The sequence below is a fragment of the Denticeps clupeoides genome, chromosome 9, assembly GCF_900700375.1.
Source record: "Denticeps clupeoides chromosome 9, fDenClu1.1, whole genome shotgun sequence".
Lineage (NCBI taxonomy): Eukaryota > Metazoa > Chordata > Actinopteri > Clupeiformes > Denticipitidae > Denticeps > Denticeps clupeoides.
Genome location: NC_041715.1, coordinates 447,493 through 465,487, shown reverse-complemented (window position 1 = coordinate 465,487; position 17,995 = coordinate 447,493). Strand labels below are relative to the sequence as shown.

General features: G+C 49.8%; 2 protein-coding genes across 4 annotated transcripts; both read right to left on the bottom strand.

Annotated features, from left to right (window-relative positions):
* Positions 1 to 264: 264 nt before the first annotated feature.
* On the bottom strand, positions 265 to 4,549 carry LOC114797201 (melanoregulin). The gene is made up of 5 exons (XM_028991928.1): positions 4,418 to 4,549; positions 3,112 to 3,268; positions 2,052 to 2,142; positions 1,186 to 1,349; positions 265 to 1,067 (listed from the first exon to the last, which is right to left on the bottom strand). Exons 1-5 carry the CDS (start codon positions 4,486 to 4,488, stop codon positions 996 to 998), a joined length of 555 nt encoding a protein of 184 aa, XP_028847761.1. The 5' UTR covers positions 4,489 to 4,549; the 3' UTR covers positions 265 to 995.
* Positions 4,550 to 4,917: 368 nt separating this feature from the next.
* On the bottom strand, positions 4,918 to 17,870 carry cfap65 (cilia and flagella associated protein 65). Of its 3 annotated transcripts, XM_028991215.1 has the most exons (30): positions 17,664 to 17,870; positions 16,561 to 16,809; positions 16,323 to 16,489; positions 16,053 to 16,252; positions 15,852 to 15,976; positions 15,545 to 15,767; positions 15,205 to 15,473; positions 14,933 to 15,130; positions 14,505 to 14,849; positions 14,253 to 14,390; positions 13,933 to 14,178; positions 13,636 to 13,860; positions 13,332 to 13,478; positions 13,103 to 13,268; positions 12,892 to 13,020; positions 12,470 to 12,812; positions 12,223 to 12,399; positions 12,078 to 12,144; positions 11,666 to 11,776; positions 11,391 to 11,582; positions 11,146 to 11,298; positions 10,940 to 11,071; positions 10,748 to 10,864; positions 10,539 to 10,676; positions 10,403 to 10,453; positions 10,126 to 10,319; positions 5,859 to 5,975; positions 5,521 to 5,778; positions 5,301 to 5,435; positions 4,918 to 5,228 (listed from the first exon to the last, which is right to left on the bottom strand). In XM_028991215.1, the coding sequence occupies exons 1-30, from the start codon at positions 17,715 to 17,717 to the stop codon at positions 5,153 to 5,155; spliced, it is 5,142 nt and encodes a 1,713-aa protein (XP_028847048.1). In that variant the 5' UTR covers positions 17,718 to 17,870; the 3' UTR covers positions 4,918 to 5,152. The 3 variants fall into 3 exon arrangements, with proteins under 3 accessions (XP_028847048.1, XP_028847046.1, XP_028847047.1); XM_028991213.1 differs by having other exon boundaries at positions 15,545 to 15,976; XM_028991214.1 differs by having other exon boundaries at positions 12,473 to 12,812; positions 15,545 to 15,976.
* Between the last annotated feature and the right edge of the window lie 125 nt (positions 17,871 to 17,995).

The window sequence follows — 17,995 nt, the reverse complement described above, 5'->3', positions numbered from 1 at the left end:
TTACACACACACACTCACACACATACACACACTCTCTCTCTCACACACACACACACACACTCTCTCTCACACACCACACACACACACACACACTCTCTCTCACACACACATACTCTCTCTCTCACACACACACTCACTCTCACACACACACACACTCTTTCTCTCTCTTACACACACACACTCACACACATACACACACACACTCTCTCTCACACAAACACACACACAATCTTTCTCTCTCTTACACACACACAGTCACTCTCTCTCTCTCACACACTCACACACACTCGCTCTGTCTCACACACACACACTTGCTCTCTCTCGCACACACACACTCGCTCTCTCTCAGCCTGACATAATGAATACAAGCTGCAGACTGGTTGAAATCCAGTCTGTAATAAACCCCCCTTTTCCCGCACCAGACGGTTCCACATCTGTTTCCTTAAGAACGTTCCGGGGAGAGAACGTTATGTAGGTCACTATAAGCAGCCGAAGGCCGTTACCGCGCGGAGATGATTACTGAGCAGAAGCAGCCTGTGACCCCCACTATACGGAGGTTCCAGGGGTAAAGGACCCTCACGGTGAACTCCGGACGTGGATCCGGAACAGTCTGCTGCTCTCTGCTGGTCACAGGCAGGAAGTTCGTTACACTTTTTTTCTTTTTTGTGCATTTAATGAGTAAAAACGAATGTACAGTATAATTACAAGTATAATGCATAGTAAAATGTATAATTAGTTATAAGGGGAAGATTTAATTTATAACATAACTTCTGTTGCCTGAAATCAAGCTACTATTGGTTACAATGAGTCTAATAAAAACTATAATAATTTTATACGAGCAATAAATGTTGGAGCGAGTGAAATGTAAAGAAGGCGCGGCCCTTTGTGGTTCACGGAAGAAATAAGTGGGGTGTCTCAGCTTGTATTAATAACAGCTGGTGGTACGATGGAGCCGGAGCGGCCCCTGCGGGACGGGGGACCCTGCGTCTTTTCCCTCATGTCTTTGGGTATTTCTCCTTTGCCAGTCGGACGAAGTCCTCTGCGCTGTCCAGAGACACCAAGCGGTCCTGGGCGGGAGAAAGAGGGAATGGTCACGGCATCTACCACATTCCTGGCATGACCAGCGGAACAATCCCCTCCTTCAGAGCCGCGCCGATTCCTCCCCGTGGGTGCAAGCGTGGTTACCATGACGAAGAGGTATCTCTGGCCGGGGTCGGCGGCACGTGGGAAGAGGCCGGACTCCTCCCACAGGACGCGCAGGAGCTCCCCGGCCCGGTCCAGGTTCTCGGGGTGCCGCAGGCTGGCCTGCCTGTTCACGGCGAGCAGGGAGTCGGCCTCCCGCTGGTAGCCTGCAGCATGAAACACAATTTGACTGATGCGGCCGTGTGACCAGAGGTCATGTGACTGCTGGTTGGCGGAGGGAAGTGAATGAATGGTGGGATTGTGTGGGACACTTCCAGCATGAGACCGTCTGGACTCGGCTCTTTTGGCACCAGGTATTAAAATTATAATCTCCACGGAAAGAGGCTGGTGGTTAAAACACTCGCCTGTGAACCAGAAGACACAGGTTCAAACCCCACTTACTACCATCGTGTCCCTGTGCAACACACTTAACCCTGAGTGTCTCCAGGGGGGGACTGTCCCTGTATCTACTGGGTGGTAGTAGCCTAGGGGGTAACACAGTCGCCTATGAACCAGAAGACCCAGGTTCAAACCCCACTTACTACCATCGTGTCCCTGTGCAACACACTTAACCCTGAGTGTCTCCAGGAGGGGACTGTCCCTGTCACTACTGACTGTAATTGAGGCAGTGTGAACCGGGCTCGGTTCGTTTCGCCGTCTCTGGCCCACTTGGGAGAGGTGTGGCACAGCACGGTTCCGTTGGACTCGGGCGGAGTTCGCATGTAGCGTGAGCGCTAACGGAGCAGGACACATGAAACTCTGATGGCGTGTCCTCTGTACATCACCCTGGGTGAGCAGGCAGCCGTGTGGGGGGACGGGACCATCAGTGATGAACACCGGTCACCCCGGAGGGACGGAGTCCAGCTCACCCAGCAGCAGCAGGATCTTCCTCCAGCGGGCGCTGACCTCGCGCCGGGCGCACCTCAGGGAGTGGATGTCGTAGTTCAGCTTCTCCCACTCCTGCAGGCAGTAAAAAGCACACAACGCATCTTCAGAACCACCCGGAGGTGCCGTGGTGACTGTGAAATGTCCGTACGTGTGTGTGGGTACCCCGCCCGCCGCCCATTTATGCTGTTATTTATGTTGTGTAGTAAAAACGGCTAATAATCACATTATTAACACGTCTATTAACACTTCGGTGTGATTCTTCTATTAATTAGACGAGAGAGTTCAGTTCTTCAGTAATAATCATAGTGAGAATAGCTACTGGCCCCCAGAAACGAGGATCCGAGGCGAGAGGGCGGAGTTTACAACTCCGGACTGGGTCTAATATAAAAAAAGAAATGGATTAATAAGCATGACGGTAAGATACGCCCACCAGGTCCCACATCAGGGCGGCCGTGTATTATCTATATTTACAGTATTTACCAGACGTCCTTATCCAGTAGTGACAGGGACAGTCCCCACCTGGAGACACTCAGGGTTCAGTGTCCTGCTCAGGGACACCATGGTAGTACGGTAGTATCTCCTGGTTCAGAATACAGACGTACGTCACAGGGAGCGTCTTACAACGAGTCTCTTTAATCCAACTTTAATTTAAGATTTTAGTGTTTATTTAAATTCCTAATTTTATGAAATGATATATATAACTTTGAAAGAAAAGGTGCCGGGATACCAGGCAGGTAGACGTATTTACACATGAGACAAAACGCCGTTTTGGACGTTCTGGACCCAAACAGAAACACGACAAAACATGCGAACACACGAGAATTATAAATAAGAACGTTTCCAACGTTCGCTGTTCCGTTGAACGAGTGATAAAGCTTTGGGGCTTCCTGCAAGTGAATTATCGGACCTTCGCAGACCCACCTAATGAGCATAATCAGGAGCAGCTCATGCGGCCCACTGGCGACCCGTTTTTAAATCAAGTCAGACTCCTTTCATTTCCTCGTGAACCCGCTTTATAACGGAATCCTTCGTGGTTTCTACCTCGGTGTCTTTGTCGGCTTGGTTCCTCATCGTGATGAAGGTGAGCAGATCTCCATCGTCCTCTGGCTCGGTGTGCTGGCAGCTCCAGGACGGGTCCTGGTTCAGCTCGGCCCAGGAACCGTCGACCCGGACTCGCCGCCCTCCACTCACTCTGGGCCTGAAGGTCAGAGGGCACGGAAACATTTCCTCCGGTTCTCATACACACACACACACACACACACCACACACTCTACATACACACACACACAACCCAAACACACACACACACACCCCACACACTCTACATACACCCCCCCAGACACACAGACTCTACATATACACACACACATCCACACACACAACCCAAACACACACACCCCACACATTCTACATACACCCCCCCACACACAGACTCTACACACACACACACACACACAGACTCTACATGCACACACACATCCACACACACAACCCAAACACACACACACACCCCACACAACCCAAACACACACACACACACCCCACACACTCTACATACACCCCCCCCACACGCACACACATACAAAGCAAACACACACACCACACACACCGCCCACACACTCTACATACACCCCCTCAGACACACAGACTCTACATATACACACACACATCCACACACACAACCCAAACACACACACACACCCCACACACTCTACATACACCCCCCCAGACACACAGACTCTACATATACACACACACACCCCCCCACACACAGACTCTACACACACACACACACAGACTCTACATACACACACACATCCACACGCACAACCCAAACACACACACACACCCCACACAACCCAAACACACACACACACCCCACACACTCTACATACACCCCCCCCCCACACACACACACATACAAAGCAAACACACACACCACACACACACACAGACTCTACACACACACCCCACACACTCTACATACACCCCCCCACACACAGACTCTACACACACACACACACAGACTCTACATGCACACACACATCCACACACACACACAGACTCTACATACACACACACACACCCCAAACACAAAGACTATTTTGCAGAGCAGTCATGAAGAAGACCGTTGCTGGTAGTAGCCTAGCGGGTAACACACTCGCCTATGAACCAGAAGACCCAGGTTCGAATCCCACTTACTACCATTGTGTCCCTGAGCAGGACACTTAACCCTGAGTGTCTCCAGGGGGGGACTGTCCCTGTAACTACTGACTGTAAGTCGCTCTTGATAAGAGCGTCTGGTAAATGATGTAAATGTAAATGTCTGGGCGCATGCGCAGCTTACCTGAGAATGACGCGCCTCTCGTGCGCGCGCTGAGCGCGGTCCCGCCAGCAGCAGGTGTAAAACGCGCCCATCTGACGCGCCGACGCTCGCGCTGCTCCGCGCGATCAGCCGAGACGCGGGCGCGCGCCGGACGTCTGACTACGCGCGCGTACGCGCACACGTGACGGCTGCGACGCGCGTGACCGTCACACCTAATATTCGAGCATCGCGGTAATGTAAAAAAAGACGATTACAGCAGGTTTGATTGGTTTATTTTTTAAATATTAGTTGTGACAGAATAAATATTTTTTAAAGTTATAGGCGTATTCAGCATTTCCATAAATCATGTTATTTACATTTACATTTACAGCATTTATCAGACGCACTTATCCAGAGCGGCTTACAATCAGTAGTTACAGGGACAGTCCCCCCCTGGAGACACTCAGGGTTAAGTGTCCTGCTCAGGGACACAGTTGGAAGTTAGTGGGATTTGAACCTGGGTCTTCTGGTTCAGAGGCGAGTGTGTTACCCACTAGGCTACTACCACCCCATGTTATCAGTTCATCATAATTATTGTTACTCGTTTGAAGATGCACAGTGTTCATTTGAGCTGACTTATTATCTATTATTATGAGTAGAAATGAAATGCAGCAACAATCGTAAAACTGTGGAATAAAATATTTATTTTCCGGTACATCAGGCGGAATGAGCGCCTCAGGCAACACGTTTATGGTATAAAACTGTGCAGCAGACGCGTCACTTTTCATCTTCTGGAGACTCCCTGCCTCGCTCGGCTTCAGGCTGGCTGCTGGATCGCCCGGATAAACTCCTCCTGGAAAAAAGGCCGTCTGTGATTTCGGGCTCTGCATCGAAGTTCCTCCTGATGAGAAACAGCACGGCTGACCTGCTTCTGGAAGGCGGCAGGGTGATGATGCGAGGTTGCGCTGTCAGGACCATCTCCCCCAGAAACGCCTCCGTCATCAGGTTCTGCAGGGTGTTGAGCAAGATGTCCTCAACAAGCTCACCTAACTCGGGCAACCTGAGCGGGAAAATGTGCAATCGACAAGTACGTCACATACACCAGACACAGTTACCCCAGTTTCTCTCCTCCAGACGCCCCTCACCTGCGTATGTTCTCCTGAACCGCAGCTTTATGGACGTCCCTGCACTCTGGGATCTCTGGTTTCACCCCAGTCCCAGTAGTTCTGCACGGAGCTCCACTCTGGGACATCTCCAGACCTGCAGGGCTGGTCCCAGGGATCACAGGTTGTGGGGAGTGGGACGGTGGGGCATGAGGAGGGCCCAGCTGGATGAAGAAGGGCACAGGCTCATTGTCTTCCTGTAGAAGGGTCTGCTGGAACTGGGGGTCCTCCAGCAGACTCCTGTAGAAGAAGATTCAAATCACCAAAACCCAGTTGTTGTCTATGATATTTTAAGTGTAATATATTGCATGTGTGTTTGCCTTATTATGGAGGTGATTGTGTCTGTGATGATGTCCCTTTCTGGGACATGTGGGGGTAAGTCTTTGAACAGCGTCGCTGTCGGAACATCAGCTGCCTCAGTTCCGGACTGCAGTGACCTACAGGGACAGTTACGAGAAGGAAAAGAATTTATCTTTACTCAAGCAAATCTGTGTTGCCAAGACAGCGGAGTGTTTCTGACAGTACTGCCTAGTTGTGGCCCCCAAACCCGATTACAAAGGCATGCAGCAGGAACAATGCAACGATGCTTTAAAGGTCTGGTGCAGAAAGAAGAGAGCAGCAGGACAGAATGTGGGTGGCAGGGTAACCCTGAACCTTACGACAGAAATGGAAGGTGACTAGAAAACTAGCAGAATACGATGAAGTTTTGTGGTACTTTTTTAAACTGGAAAACTAGCAGAATACGGAATTACTGTACTGAAGTTTTGTCGTACTTTATTAAACTAGGAAACTAGGAGAATACGGAATTACTGTGATGAAGTTTTGCGGTACTTTATTAAACTAGAAAACTAGGAGAATACGGAATTACTGTGCTGAAGATTTGTGGTACTCTATTAAACTAGGAAACTAGGAGAATATGGAGTTATCGTGATGAAGTTTTGTGGTACTTTATTAAACTAGGAAACTAGGAGAATACGGAATTACCGTGATGAAGTTTTGCGGTACTTTATTAAACTGGAAAACTAGCAGAATACGGAATTACTGTACTGAAGTTTTGTGGTACTTTATTAAACTGGAAAACTAGCAGAATACGGAATTACTGTACTGAAGTTTTGTGGTACTTTATTAAACTAGAAAACTAGGAGAATACGAAATTACTGTAATGAAGTTTTGTGGTACTTTATTAAACTAGAAAACTAGGAGAATATGGAGTTATCGTGATGAAGTTTTGTGGTACTTTATTAAACTAGGAAACTAGGAGAATACGGAATTACTGTACTGAAGTTTTGTGGTACTTTATTAAACTAGGAAACTAGGAGAATACGGAATTACCGTGATGAAGTTTTGCGGTACTTTATTAAACTGGAAAACTAGCAGAATACGGAATTACTGTACTGAAGTTTTGTCGTACTTTATTAAACTAGGAAACTAGGAGAATACGGAATTACTGTGATGAAGTTTTGCGGTACTTTATTAAACTAGAAAACTAGGAGAATACGGAATTACTGTGCTGAAGATTTGTGGTACTCTATTAAACTAGGAAACTAGGAGAATATGGAGTTATCGTGATGAAGTTTTGTGGTACTTTATTAAACTAGGAAACTAGGAGAATACGGAATTACCGTGATGAAGTTTTGCGGTACTTTATTAAACTGGAAAACTAGCAGAATACGGAATTACTGTACTGAAGTTTTGTGGTACTTTATTAAACTGGAAAACTAGCAGAATACGGAATTACTGTACTGAAGTTTTGTGGTACTTTATTAAACTAGAAAACTAGGAGAATACGAAATTACTGTAATGAAGTTTTGTGGTACTTTATTAAACTAGAAAACTAGGAGAATATGGAGTTATCGTGATGAAGTTTTGTGGTACTTTATTAAACTAGGAAACTAGGAGAATACGGAATTACTGTACTGAAGTTTTGTGGTACTTTATTAAACTAGGAAACTAGGAGAATACGGAATTACCGTGATGAAGTTTTGCGGTACTTTATTAAACTGGAAAACTAGCAGAATACGGAATTACTGTACTGAAGTTTTGTGGTACTTTATTAAACTAGGAAAGTAGGAGAATACGGAATTACTGTAATGAAGTTTTGTGGTACTTTATTAAACTAGAAAACTAGGAGAATACGGAATTATCGTGCTGAAGTTTTGTGGTAGTTTATTAAACTAGGAAACTAGGAGAATACGGAATTACCGTGATGAAGTTTTGCGGTACTTTATTAAACTGGAAAACTAGCAGAATACGGAATTACTGTACTGAAGTTTTGTGGTACTTTATTAAACTGGAAAACTAGCAGAATACGGAATTACTGTACTGAAGTTTTGTGGTACTTTATTAAACTAGAAAACTAGGAGAATACGAAATTACTGTAATGAAGTTTTGTGGTACTTTATTAAACTAGAAAACTAGGAGAATATGGAGTTATCGTGATGAAGTTTTGTGGTACTTTATTAAACTAGGAAACTAGGAGAATACGGAATTACTGTACTGAAGTTTTGTGGTACTTTATTAAACTAGGAAACTAGGAGAATACGGAATTACCGTGATGAAGTTTTGCGGTACTTTATTAAACTGGAAAACTAGCAGAATACGGAATTACTGTACTGAAGTTTTGTGGTACTTTATTAAACTAGGAAAGTAGGAGAATACGGAATTACTGTAATGAAGTTTTGTGGTACTTTATTAAACTAGAAAACTAGGAGAATACGGAATTATCGTGCTGAAGTTTTGTGGTAGTTTATTAAACTAGGAAACTAGGAGAATACGGAATTACTGTGATGAAGTTTTGCGGTACTTTATTAAACTAGGAAACTAGGAGAATACGGAATTACTGTGCTGAAGATTTGTGGTACTTTATTAAACTAGGAAACTAGGAGAATACGGAATTACTGTGATGAAGTTTTGCGGTACTTTATTAAACTAGGAAACTAGGAGAATACGGAATTACTGTGCTGAGGTTTTGTGGTACTTTATTAAACTAGAAAACTAGGACAGTACGGAATTACTGTGCTGAAGTTTTGTGGTACTTTATTAAACTAGGAAAGTAGGAGAATACGGAATTACTGTAATGAAGTTTTGTGGTACTTTATTAAACTAGAAAACTAGGAGAATACGGAATTATCGTGCTGAAGTTTTGTGGTAGTTTATTAAACTAGGAAACTAGGAGAATACGGAATTACTGTGATGAAGTTTTGCGGTACTTTATTAAACTAGGAAACTAGGAGAATACGGAATTACTGTGCTGAAGATTTGTGGTACTTTATTAAACTAGGAAACTAGGAGAATACGGAATTACTGTGATGAAGTTTTGCGGTACTTTATTAAACCAGGAAACTAGGAGAATACGGAATTACTGTGCTGAGGTTTTGTGGTACTTTATTAAACTAGAAAACTAGGACAGTACGGAATTACTGTGCTGAAGTTTTGTGGTACTTTATTAAACTAGGAAACTAGGAGAATACGGAATTATCGTGATGAAGTTTTGTGGTACTTTATTAAACTAGGAAACTAGGAGAATACGGAATTATCGTGATGAAGTTTTGTGGTACTTTATTAAACTAGGAAACTAGGACAGTACGGAATTACTGTGATGAAGTTTTGCAGTACTTTATTAAACTTATAAACTAGGAAAATACGGAATTACTGTGCTGAAGTTTTGTGGTACTTTATTAAACTAGGAAACTAGGAGAATACAGAACTACTGTGATGAAGTTTTGTGGTACTTTTTTAAACTAGGAAACTAGGAGAATACGGAATTACTGTGATGAAGTTTTGCGGTACTTTATTAAACTAGGAAACTAGGAGAATACTGAATTACTGTGATGAAGTTTTGCGGTATTTTATTAAACTAGAAAACTAGGAGAATACGGAATTATCGTGATGAAGTTTTGCGGTATTTTATTAAACTAGAAAACTAGGAGAATACGGAATTACTGTGCTGAAGTTTTGTGGTACTTTATTAAACTTATAAACTAGGAGAATACGGAATTACTGTGCTGAAGTTTTGTGGCAATTTTTTTTAAAACTTATAAACTAGGAGAATACGGAATTACTGTGATGATTTTTTGTGGTACTTTATTAAACTAGGAAACTAGGGGAATACGGAATTACTGTGATGAATTTTTGACGTACTTTACTAAACATGATCATCTGTACTTCCTGCTGGCTTGGTTGTATATCATAAATTCCAGCAAATAAGACGCTACGTTTTCACACGCTTTGAAAACTGCAAGTTTTTGGAAGTCACATTATATGGAAAGCACTGATAAAAGCACTGTTCTGAAAAAAAAAAGTTGTTAACGTTAATATTTCATGTTTCAACTGGGACACCTGCTGCTTATAGACAACTGTGGCTTATTTATGTACAATGTCTTTTACATTTAAAAATTTGTATGTGCGGCTTATATACAGGTGCACCCTAAATACGGTCCAGAATTTACCGTATTTTCAATTTGTTCATTTATCCGCCTAATTGACACGTCTTCCCAGCTTTTCCCACGTTTTTACAGTATGCTTGTTTATGATGAATCAGCTATTTTTGCATTGATATGACGAGTCTCTGTGGACGATGTGCATTACCTCAGGACGGTGTGCTTGTTGACCTGTGAGGGGAAGGAGGCCTGGAACTCCAGCAGGGAGTGTGAACGGGCGGTGAGGCCCAGGTGGAGCAGCATTGGTCTGGGCGCCTCCGGCCTCATCCACACCCGCGCCCCGCCTCTCCTGCTCCGGGCTCGGCGTTCTGCCCGACTGCTGCTGCGAATGGGAGGAAGTGTCTGCAAGAAAGCGATGTGGAGAACCACTAGGTTTGCGTGGACACCTTTGTTGCAGCAACCCTCGGTGTAATAAAGTTCCGTACCTTATACGTTCTGAAAATGGCACCCGCTTTGTGTTCTGAGACTACAGCGCTCTGCTCCAAGGAAAACAGGGTTCAGCCACATGGCATGAAGTGAGATGTGTTATTATGGGGGTGGAGCAAGCTCTCTGGCGCTGACCTGAGGCCGGTGATGTGCCAGTGGGGTCGGTGTGGCACTGAGGTCGGTGATGGTGAACTCCTCCTGACGCCTCTCCTGCTCCTCCTCCCACCTCAGCAGGGCGGAGTGGTGTCGTGCCAGGGCCGCTGCCAGGGTGACCTGTACCACAGGATTGGAAATATGGATCTTTTTGCCTGGTACTGCTTCAGCAGTGTGGGTGCGGCTCTCACCTCACAGATGAGGTCCAGCTGGTAGAAGGAGGGCCTGCCGGAGGCGCACAGAGAGAGGACCAACAGGGCCGACTGCCCGGCTGCCAGGCAGCCGCGCTCCGGAACAATCCGCACCGCCTGCGGACAAAGGGGCGGGGTCAAACACACACGCTGAGCCACACAAGCACGCTCGCTCACCATCACATGCTCTACCTCGTCCGCCACGGTCCACGTGAAGAGCACCCTGTCCGCCATGGAGACGTTGGTGATGAAGAGGATGCGGGTGCTGCAAGAGCAAACTGGGATGTCCCCCAGACAAACCCTGTCCTCCGAGAGGAACACCACCTGGAGATATTTCTGGTGGATGTCGTCTGGGTTTGTTTGGGTGAGGGTCAGGTATTACGTGATATGTCTCTCACCTGTCCAGGTAAAGGTACTCTCTGAGTGCAGGGCATGCTGATGGGCCCAGGCTGGATGGGGACGGGTCTCTCTTGGTCTCTGATGTCCATGCCACAACCCTCAAATCGCACCAACATGGTGTCACCCTCCAACACCGAAATGGGGACGTCCACCTGTCAGCAGAGCCAAACCCTTTTTACAGTTACAGAATGGGACATTTTTCATTCGTAATGCACGCAGGCACATGGCGCAGTGAGAAACTCACGCTGTAGGTTTTGGCCTCCAGGGGAGAGAAGAGCCACTCCATCAGGGCAGCGTGCCCAGGCTCCACCTCCCCATGGGGGTTTAGGCAGGTCAGGACGGGGTGGCCGAAGTTCTCTGCTGTCAGCTGCTCCAGGGGCCCAGTGTCAACGTGGTACGTGAGCGGCAGGGCGCCGCCGTTGTACAGTTCATACACCTGGACCAGGGACACATCACCAGGACTAGATGAATCACGCAGGGACCACATGGAATATGGGGGCAGGGGAGACTGCTGCAGACCTGTTTCGGGGGGTTAAATCCTCCGATGGGAACAGGAGCGAAGGTGTGGCTGCTGGAAGCGTAGTGCAGGTAGAGCATGTCCCTGTCCACAGTCACTCCCTCGAAGTTCAGCTGTGAAAAGACGCCACAACTGTGAGTTGTAACTGACATATTGCGTGAAACAGATATATAGAAATCTAACTCTTGTTAAATTATTACATTCAGTAAAGTTTGGCATCTGGTTCACATGCTTGGTTTTAAATTTACATTTGACGCCCTTATCCAGAGCACCTTATAATCAGTAGTTACAGGGACAGTCCCCCTGGAGACACTCAGGGTTAAGTGTCCTGCTCAGGGACATGATGGTAGTAAGTGGGGTGAGAATTTAATGCATGATGTAATGGGTTCCTCATGAGTTTCCCGCAGGGCTCACCAGGATTTCTCTGCCGTGGGAAAGCTTCAGCTGGACTGGCAGGCGGTGAGTTCCGGTGAAGTCATGCCTGGGCCACAAGAAACCTCTCAGGGATTAGTAGACAGCCACCAAGCTGGCACTAAGCAACGTAAAAGAGAGAACAGACCTGTAGGTGAGCTGCACTGCCCTCTGCTGGTCAGGCTGCAGCCTGCCTGAACCGGGCGAGACCGAGAAAAGCTGCTGGTCCTGCATCTTCAGCTGATGCAGCTCTGTGGAGGTGAACTCCCCACTCTCTGCCCAGTACTCCAGTTCTATCTCCTGGTCCTCTGGGAATAGAAAGGACCTGGACACGAAAAACACAAATGCAAGTAAACACACACACACACACACACACACATCAGGACACTCCTCACCACTCCACAGGGAGGCTGCCGGTGTTCTGGAACATAAGGAAGACGAAGGATGGGCCTGATCCCAGAGGAGCCGCACTGAAGTTAAAGTCCAAAATGGCTGAAGTGAAGGCAGACGGGCAGCGACGCAGCCTGAATCTGGGTGGCACCCCGTTGGTGAGCTCACACGGGGCGGGGTCTTGGCGCAGGTGGGCATTTAGTGCATCCAGAGAGAAGAGAGACCACAGCGTCATCTTACTCAGCCTCTCCACACTGCCGCCGCTCCGGGCATCAGTCACCTCCAGAGTGGGGAACACGCCCTGCCCTCGCACCTGGCACAGAACCTGCCACTCCCCGGGGGCGGAGCCTGCAAGAACAGGGACAGGAGATGGATGTGACAACAAAACTAAACCAGGACTACCCCAAGCGGGGGTGCTGTAAAGTACCAGAGGAGCTGAGGATCTGGTAGCGGACGGTCCAGCAGTAGTCGGCGCGGCCTGCTGGTTTAACTGTGCCACGGACCATCATACAGGACTGGGCAGGAATGGTCCCACTGGAAGGATCCAAGTCCAAGACTGCACGAGAGACAGAACGAGACAGAAGATGGGTATGGACCTGGTGCGGGTTCAACTTGTCTCCACGCACGTCCTTTCTTACCGAGCGGCTCTTGGTCCCCCTTCCGAGGAAGATCAGGGTCCATGAGGCTTTGCTCCACTGTGAGGCTGAAGCTGACAGAACAGGCATCTTTGTTGAGGACTGGAATCTCAAAGGACTTACAGCTGCCAACCAGCAACACGCCCAGGTGGACAGTGGAGGTGTCAGTCTGGGGAAACACACACGTCAATAAACGTGCAACATTTCACACACGCGAGGGACTCCTGCGCACCTGAATGGAGCCCTTGGAGGCCACGCCCACTGCTTTTAGCGAGAGGCGGGACCTCTTCCAATCAGGGGACTGGGCTGGCCAGAAGGAGAGACGAGGCTTCATGTTATACTCCATCTCCTCACCAGGACAGAAGACCCATGTCTGCACCTGAAACAGTGACACAGGGACAAATTCCAGATCCGACACCTTCTTTACACCTATCTCCATTTCTAGCCACTGCAGGACCATAGACAGCCTCATTTTGGGTGGACACACCATACAGATTTGAAAGTGTGAATATTATGGGTATTTATATAAATGTCACCATGGTGTCATTGGGGTGCAGGGTGCCGGAACTGGGTTCTACGGACAGGACGTTCTTGTCAGGACCACAGACCCTCCAGTGGAAGTTCAGCGGGAAGCGGCTCATGTTCCTCAGGCCGATGCACCTGCGGGAGCTGCTGCCCACCCCTGTTGGTTTAAAGACCACACACCCGTCCCCTTCCACACACACCCGTGGTCTCTCGGCCACGCTCACCACAGTCAGATCCTGACACACACACACACGCACCATTACTGTCCATTCACGGCGGCGTTACCGTGGTAACCTTGCTGCGTGTACCTGGGTGTGTTTGGTGCTGCCGTTGAGCTGCAGTGTGAGGGTGAGGGTGAGGCTGGAGCTCCGGGTCTCAGAGGGAGTGGACCTGAGCGTCAGGACCTGGTGGGATCCGGGTAGAACCAGCCCACTGGCCGGCAGCACGGTCACCAGAGGACACTGCTGAGGGTCCAGCCTGAAGAGGAGAGGCAGGTCGCCCGTGTTCTGCAGGAGAACCGTGCGGTACGACACCAGCGGAACCGCAGGAAACACCTAGAACCGTCGCAGCCAGCATAAGACCATATGCGCAGTAGTTCCACTGGACAGTAAGACAAAGTCCAACTGACCACGTGAGGCTGCAGCAGGCGGTACCGCGGCACGAAGTGCTCTCTGCCGGGCTGGAAGGAATGGCCGCTCACCCTCACTGTCACACACCAGGGCGGGGACAGCACACTGTCACCTGTCTGCCGGTGGTCCCTCAGAATCTGCAGAACATGGTTATTCAGGATAAAACCTCGACACCTTCATATGCTGAGGACTTGATGGCCATCTAACCAAGCTGCTGCTGCTGATGATGATGATGATGGTGTGTCTCCTACCGTATAGAGCGCGAAGCACTCCAGCTGCGCAGCATGGAAGCCGTTGGCCTCTGGGGGGCAGTAGGTCACTCTGAAGGCCGTGGTCTTCAGGGGTCCCAGCTCGCCGCTGGACGGGCTGACGGAGAACGGGGACTTTGGCTCGGAGGTCCACAGGAGACACACTCTCCCCTTGGTGTGGTTGGTGACGGTGACAGATTGGGAGGCGGGGCCCTGGTAGAAGAGCAGTTCGGAGGGCGCCGCTGTGACGTGGCAGCGGGTGGAGCTCGGGACGTCTTCTCCTGCCATCTGCTGGAAGTATTCCTCCATGCGGGACATGTCTGCTGCGGCGCTGTCTTCGTCAAAGCCCTGCAGATAAAGAGAAGAATTTCTGCATATTCCTACGTTCATCATGCGTCACGTTTAATTAACATGAAGATGTCCCATGTGACCTCCGGCAGCGCGAGGGCTCCGTCCTCGTCCCGCCGCAGCTTGTTCTTCGCCAGCATGGCGCCGAGGATGTTGGGCGGGTAGCAGGTCAGCCCCCGCCGCAGGTGCAGCTGGTAAACCCGCAGGTGTCTCGGCGCCAGCGCCGCCGGCTTCAGGTGCTCTGAGTGACAGGTGCCAATCAAATCCAGGAACAGCGGGTCCTTCGGGGGACATTTTTACACGTTGAACAACGAAGCGGCCGACCGGCGCTCGAGCTGTCCCTGCGGGCGCCGACCTGGTGCAGCAGGACGCAGGCGACCCGGCGGTGGTGGGTGACGGGGTGGCGCGGGCGGAAGTGCAGCCGGAGGGCGGTGCTGCCGTGGGCGGGCACCGTGCCGCAGGGACGGTCCAGGACGAAGACGCTGTGCCCGTCGGTGCCCACGTCGAACTGGTAGTGCGCCTCCGCCGTGCCGGAGTTCGTGAGCCGGACCGAGCGCTCCGCCCCCTGGCCCTCGTCCACGCGGCCGAAGTCCACCACGGACGCGCCGAGGGACACGGCGGGGCCTGCACAGAGACGGAGACGCTGTCTGCGTGCGCCGAGGTCCACGCAACAGAGACTGATCGCGGCTACTGACCACAACCGGAGCCGGTGAGTTTCAGCAGCCGCCTGCCCGGCGCGCCAGGACAGGACAGGGACAGATAGTCCACGCTGCAGGTGTCCACCGCCACAGGGGCAAAAGACACAGGAACCCGTACAGACGAGCCGGGGGACACCAGGCCCTCGCGCAGCTCGCAGCCGAACACGCGCTCCATCAGAGCAGGACGCCGCAGCCAGGACAGGCGGAAGGACGCACTGACCTGACAGAGGACAACCCCAAACCAAAGGTCAAATAAGGTCACAATATCACTTTTACGTCTAATGAACAAAAGCGTTTTGAATACGGATGAAACGTTCTGGAGGTGGAAGAACTTCTCCTTGGTTCCTCCCACAGGAACCTCATCAAACGGCAGCAGGCTGGAGCCCTGGTCCGTGGGTGCGGCGTTGATCTGCAGATGCGGGTACTTCGCTGTGGAGACCAGAACGACACGTTCTACAGACTCTGCATGTTACGTGGAGAACATTTCTTGAGGAACGTGACCCACAGATCCCCCGAAGAAGCACAGCACATCTGTTCGTGCCGCCGTCCCCAAACACACAGCTGGCTTCCTCCTGGTACGGCCTGGCCTCCTGTGGCCTGAAGGACACGTTAACCCGGGACTCCGCTCCCGGTTCCAGCACCCCGCTCTCGGGGGACAGCCGGAACGGAGCTCCCACCTCCCAGTGAAATCCCGTCTCCATCGTGCTGAAAGTGAAAGAAGGTTCCGGTTAATCTGCAGTGTGGAGGACACCATGGTGGGGTTGAGATGTCTTGCCTGGCGTTGCGGAAGGTGAAGGAGGTCTGGGTGGTGCCCTGGACGGCACAGATGGGCAGAGACACCTCCTCGGGCAGCTGCAGGGCGTGTTGTGGGACGGAGGCCCTCAGAGACACGGTGAAGGAGCCCTGTCTGCTCTGGAACTCGATGCTGTCGTGGTGTTCACACTGTTAGCAGGAGGTAAACGGGGTGAGAAATGGACCCTGGCGTTCGTCTGGTCAGCATCTGCTTTTATTACCAGGTCCAGGGGGCGGAAGGTGACCGGCAGGCCGAACGACGTCCCCGGGCTCAGGGTGATGGTCTGTGGAGACAGCGTGGTGAACGCCCTCGACGCCGGGGGTCTGAAGTGGAGCTTCTGCAGCTTGCAGTGGACGTTCTTCAGGGTCAGGGTCTTGGTGAACTCCCTGCCCAGCTCCCAGCTCTCCCACACCAGCTCGGCCCACGTCTCCACCCCGAGGAAGCGGCTGCGCCCGCGGACCTGTGGGGGCTGGAGAGATGTCCAGAGATGTTCCAGCTGGCACCTCGAATCACTACTGATCATGCGCACAAATATGAAATCTGACCCAAAAAAAGAAATATTTGTGTGTGCTTCAGAAATCGATTTCTGTTAATGATCTCAAGATAAATAACTGTTATCTTCAAAATGAGGAGTAAGCCACCTCCAACTGACCTTTGTTTAACCAGCTGCAAATTGTCAAGGACGTCCCAAACTTTCCCATACTCTTATCTTAGGCTCCTCCCCCCATTTGCAGGGCTCGCCAGGAGACCATCAGGTTCTTCACTGCCATCAGACTCCTGAACTACCTCGGTTGTAATGTTGAGACTCCACCTCAGTAAACTCTCTCCTCGCACATCATACTGGAGTACAGTTCATATTCATTTATAACAACTTTTTAACTTGAATTTCTCGCGTACACGTGACAATAAACGGCGTGAACCCTTCTTCAGTTCCCGGAGTATCCGACTGCAACTTCTGAGCAAAGCACCGTCCCCACACACTGCTCCCCGGGCGCCTGTCATGGTGCCCACTGCTCACTCAGGGTGATGGTTAAATGCAGAGGACAAATTTCACTGTGTGCACCGTGTGCTGTGCTGCTGTGTATCACATGTGACAAACTTTACACTTTACACAGTCTGTGGGATGAAGTGTGTGACAGTGTGAAGAGCAGGAGGGATTTCCACCAGCAGGGGGCAGTAAAAGTCGAGCATAAAACCCCCAAAAATGATGATTATGTCGGAAATATGATGTCAGAGACGACCTGAGGCTGGATTTACCTTCGTCCAGAGACGACCTGAGGCTGGATTTACCTTCGTCCAGAGACGACCTGAGGCTGGATTTACCTTCGTCCAGAGGCGGCCGGAGTTCGGGGTCTTGCTCCGGACGTCAGCCAGCATCTCCGCAGCAGGCGTTCCAATAAGCAGGACAAGTTATTACGTTTATGTCCCTTTCTTGCGCCAACTGCCAACTGTGGGAGCTGCAGGATTTCTACTTTCCGGCCGGTAACCGCGTTACTTGCCGCGCGTTTCACTGGAAAACTCGGGAAAAGTTTACCGTCGCCATGGCAACGACGGGTGGCGCGCAGGGACAAGAGGGACGAAAAAAGCGAAGGCGGAAATAACGCAAACCCGAGAAAAATATTACAGCGAACGATTTCTAATTTACGTCTTTATTA

Excerpts from the sequence above, each read along its gene's own strand:
- LOC114797201 (XM_028991928.1), bottom strand. The coding sequence starts at position 4,488 with ATGGGCGCGTTTTACACCTGCTGCTGGCGGGACCGCGCTCAGCGCGCG. Across the intron at positions 3,269-4,417 it reads GAGAGGCGCGTCATTCTCAG|GCCCAGAGTGAGTGGAGGGC; the intron begins GTAAGCTGCGCA and ends TCTGACCTTCAG. Across the intron at positions 1,350-2,051 it reads GAAGATCCTGCTGCTGCTGG|GCTACCAGCGGGAGGCCGAC; the intron begins GTGAGCTGGACT and ends TTCATGCTGCAG.
- cfap65 (XM_028991213.1), bottom strand. The coding sequence starts at position 17,717 with ATGCTGGCTGACGTCCGGAGCAAGACCCCGAACTCCGGCCGCCTCTGG. Across the intron at positions 15,977-16,052 it reads TGTGCTTCTTCGGGGGATCT|CGAAGTACCCGCATCTGCAG; the intron begins GTGGGTCACGTT and ends TGGTCTCCACAG. Across the intron at positions 12,400-12,469 it reads GGCAGCCTCCCTGTGGAGTG|GTCCTTTCTATTCCCAGAGG; the intron begins GTGAGGAGTGTC and ends TTTCGTGTCCAG.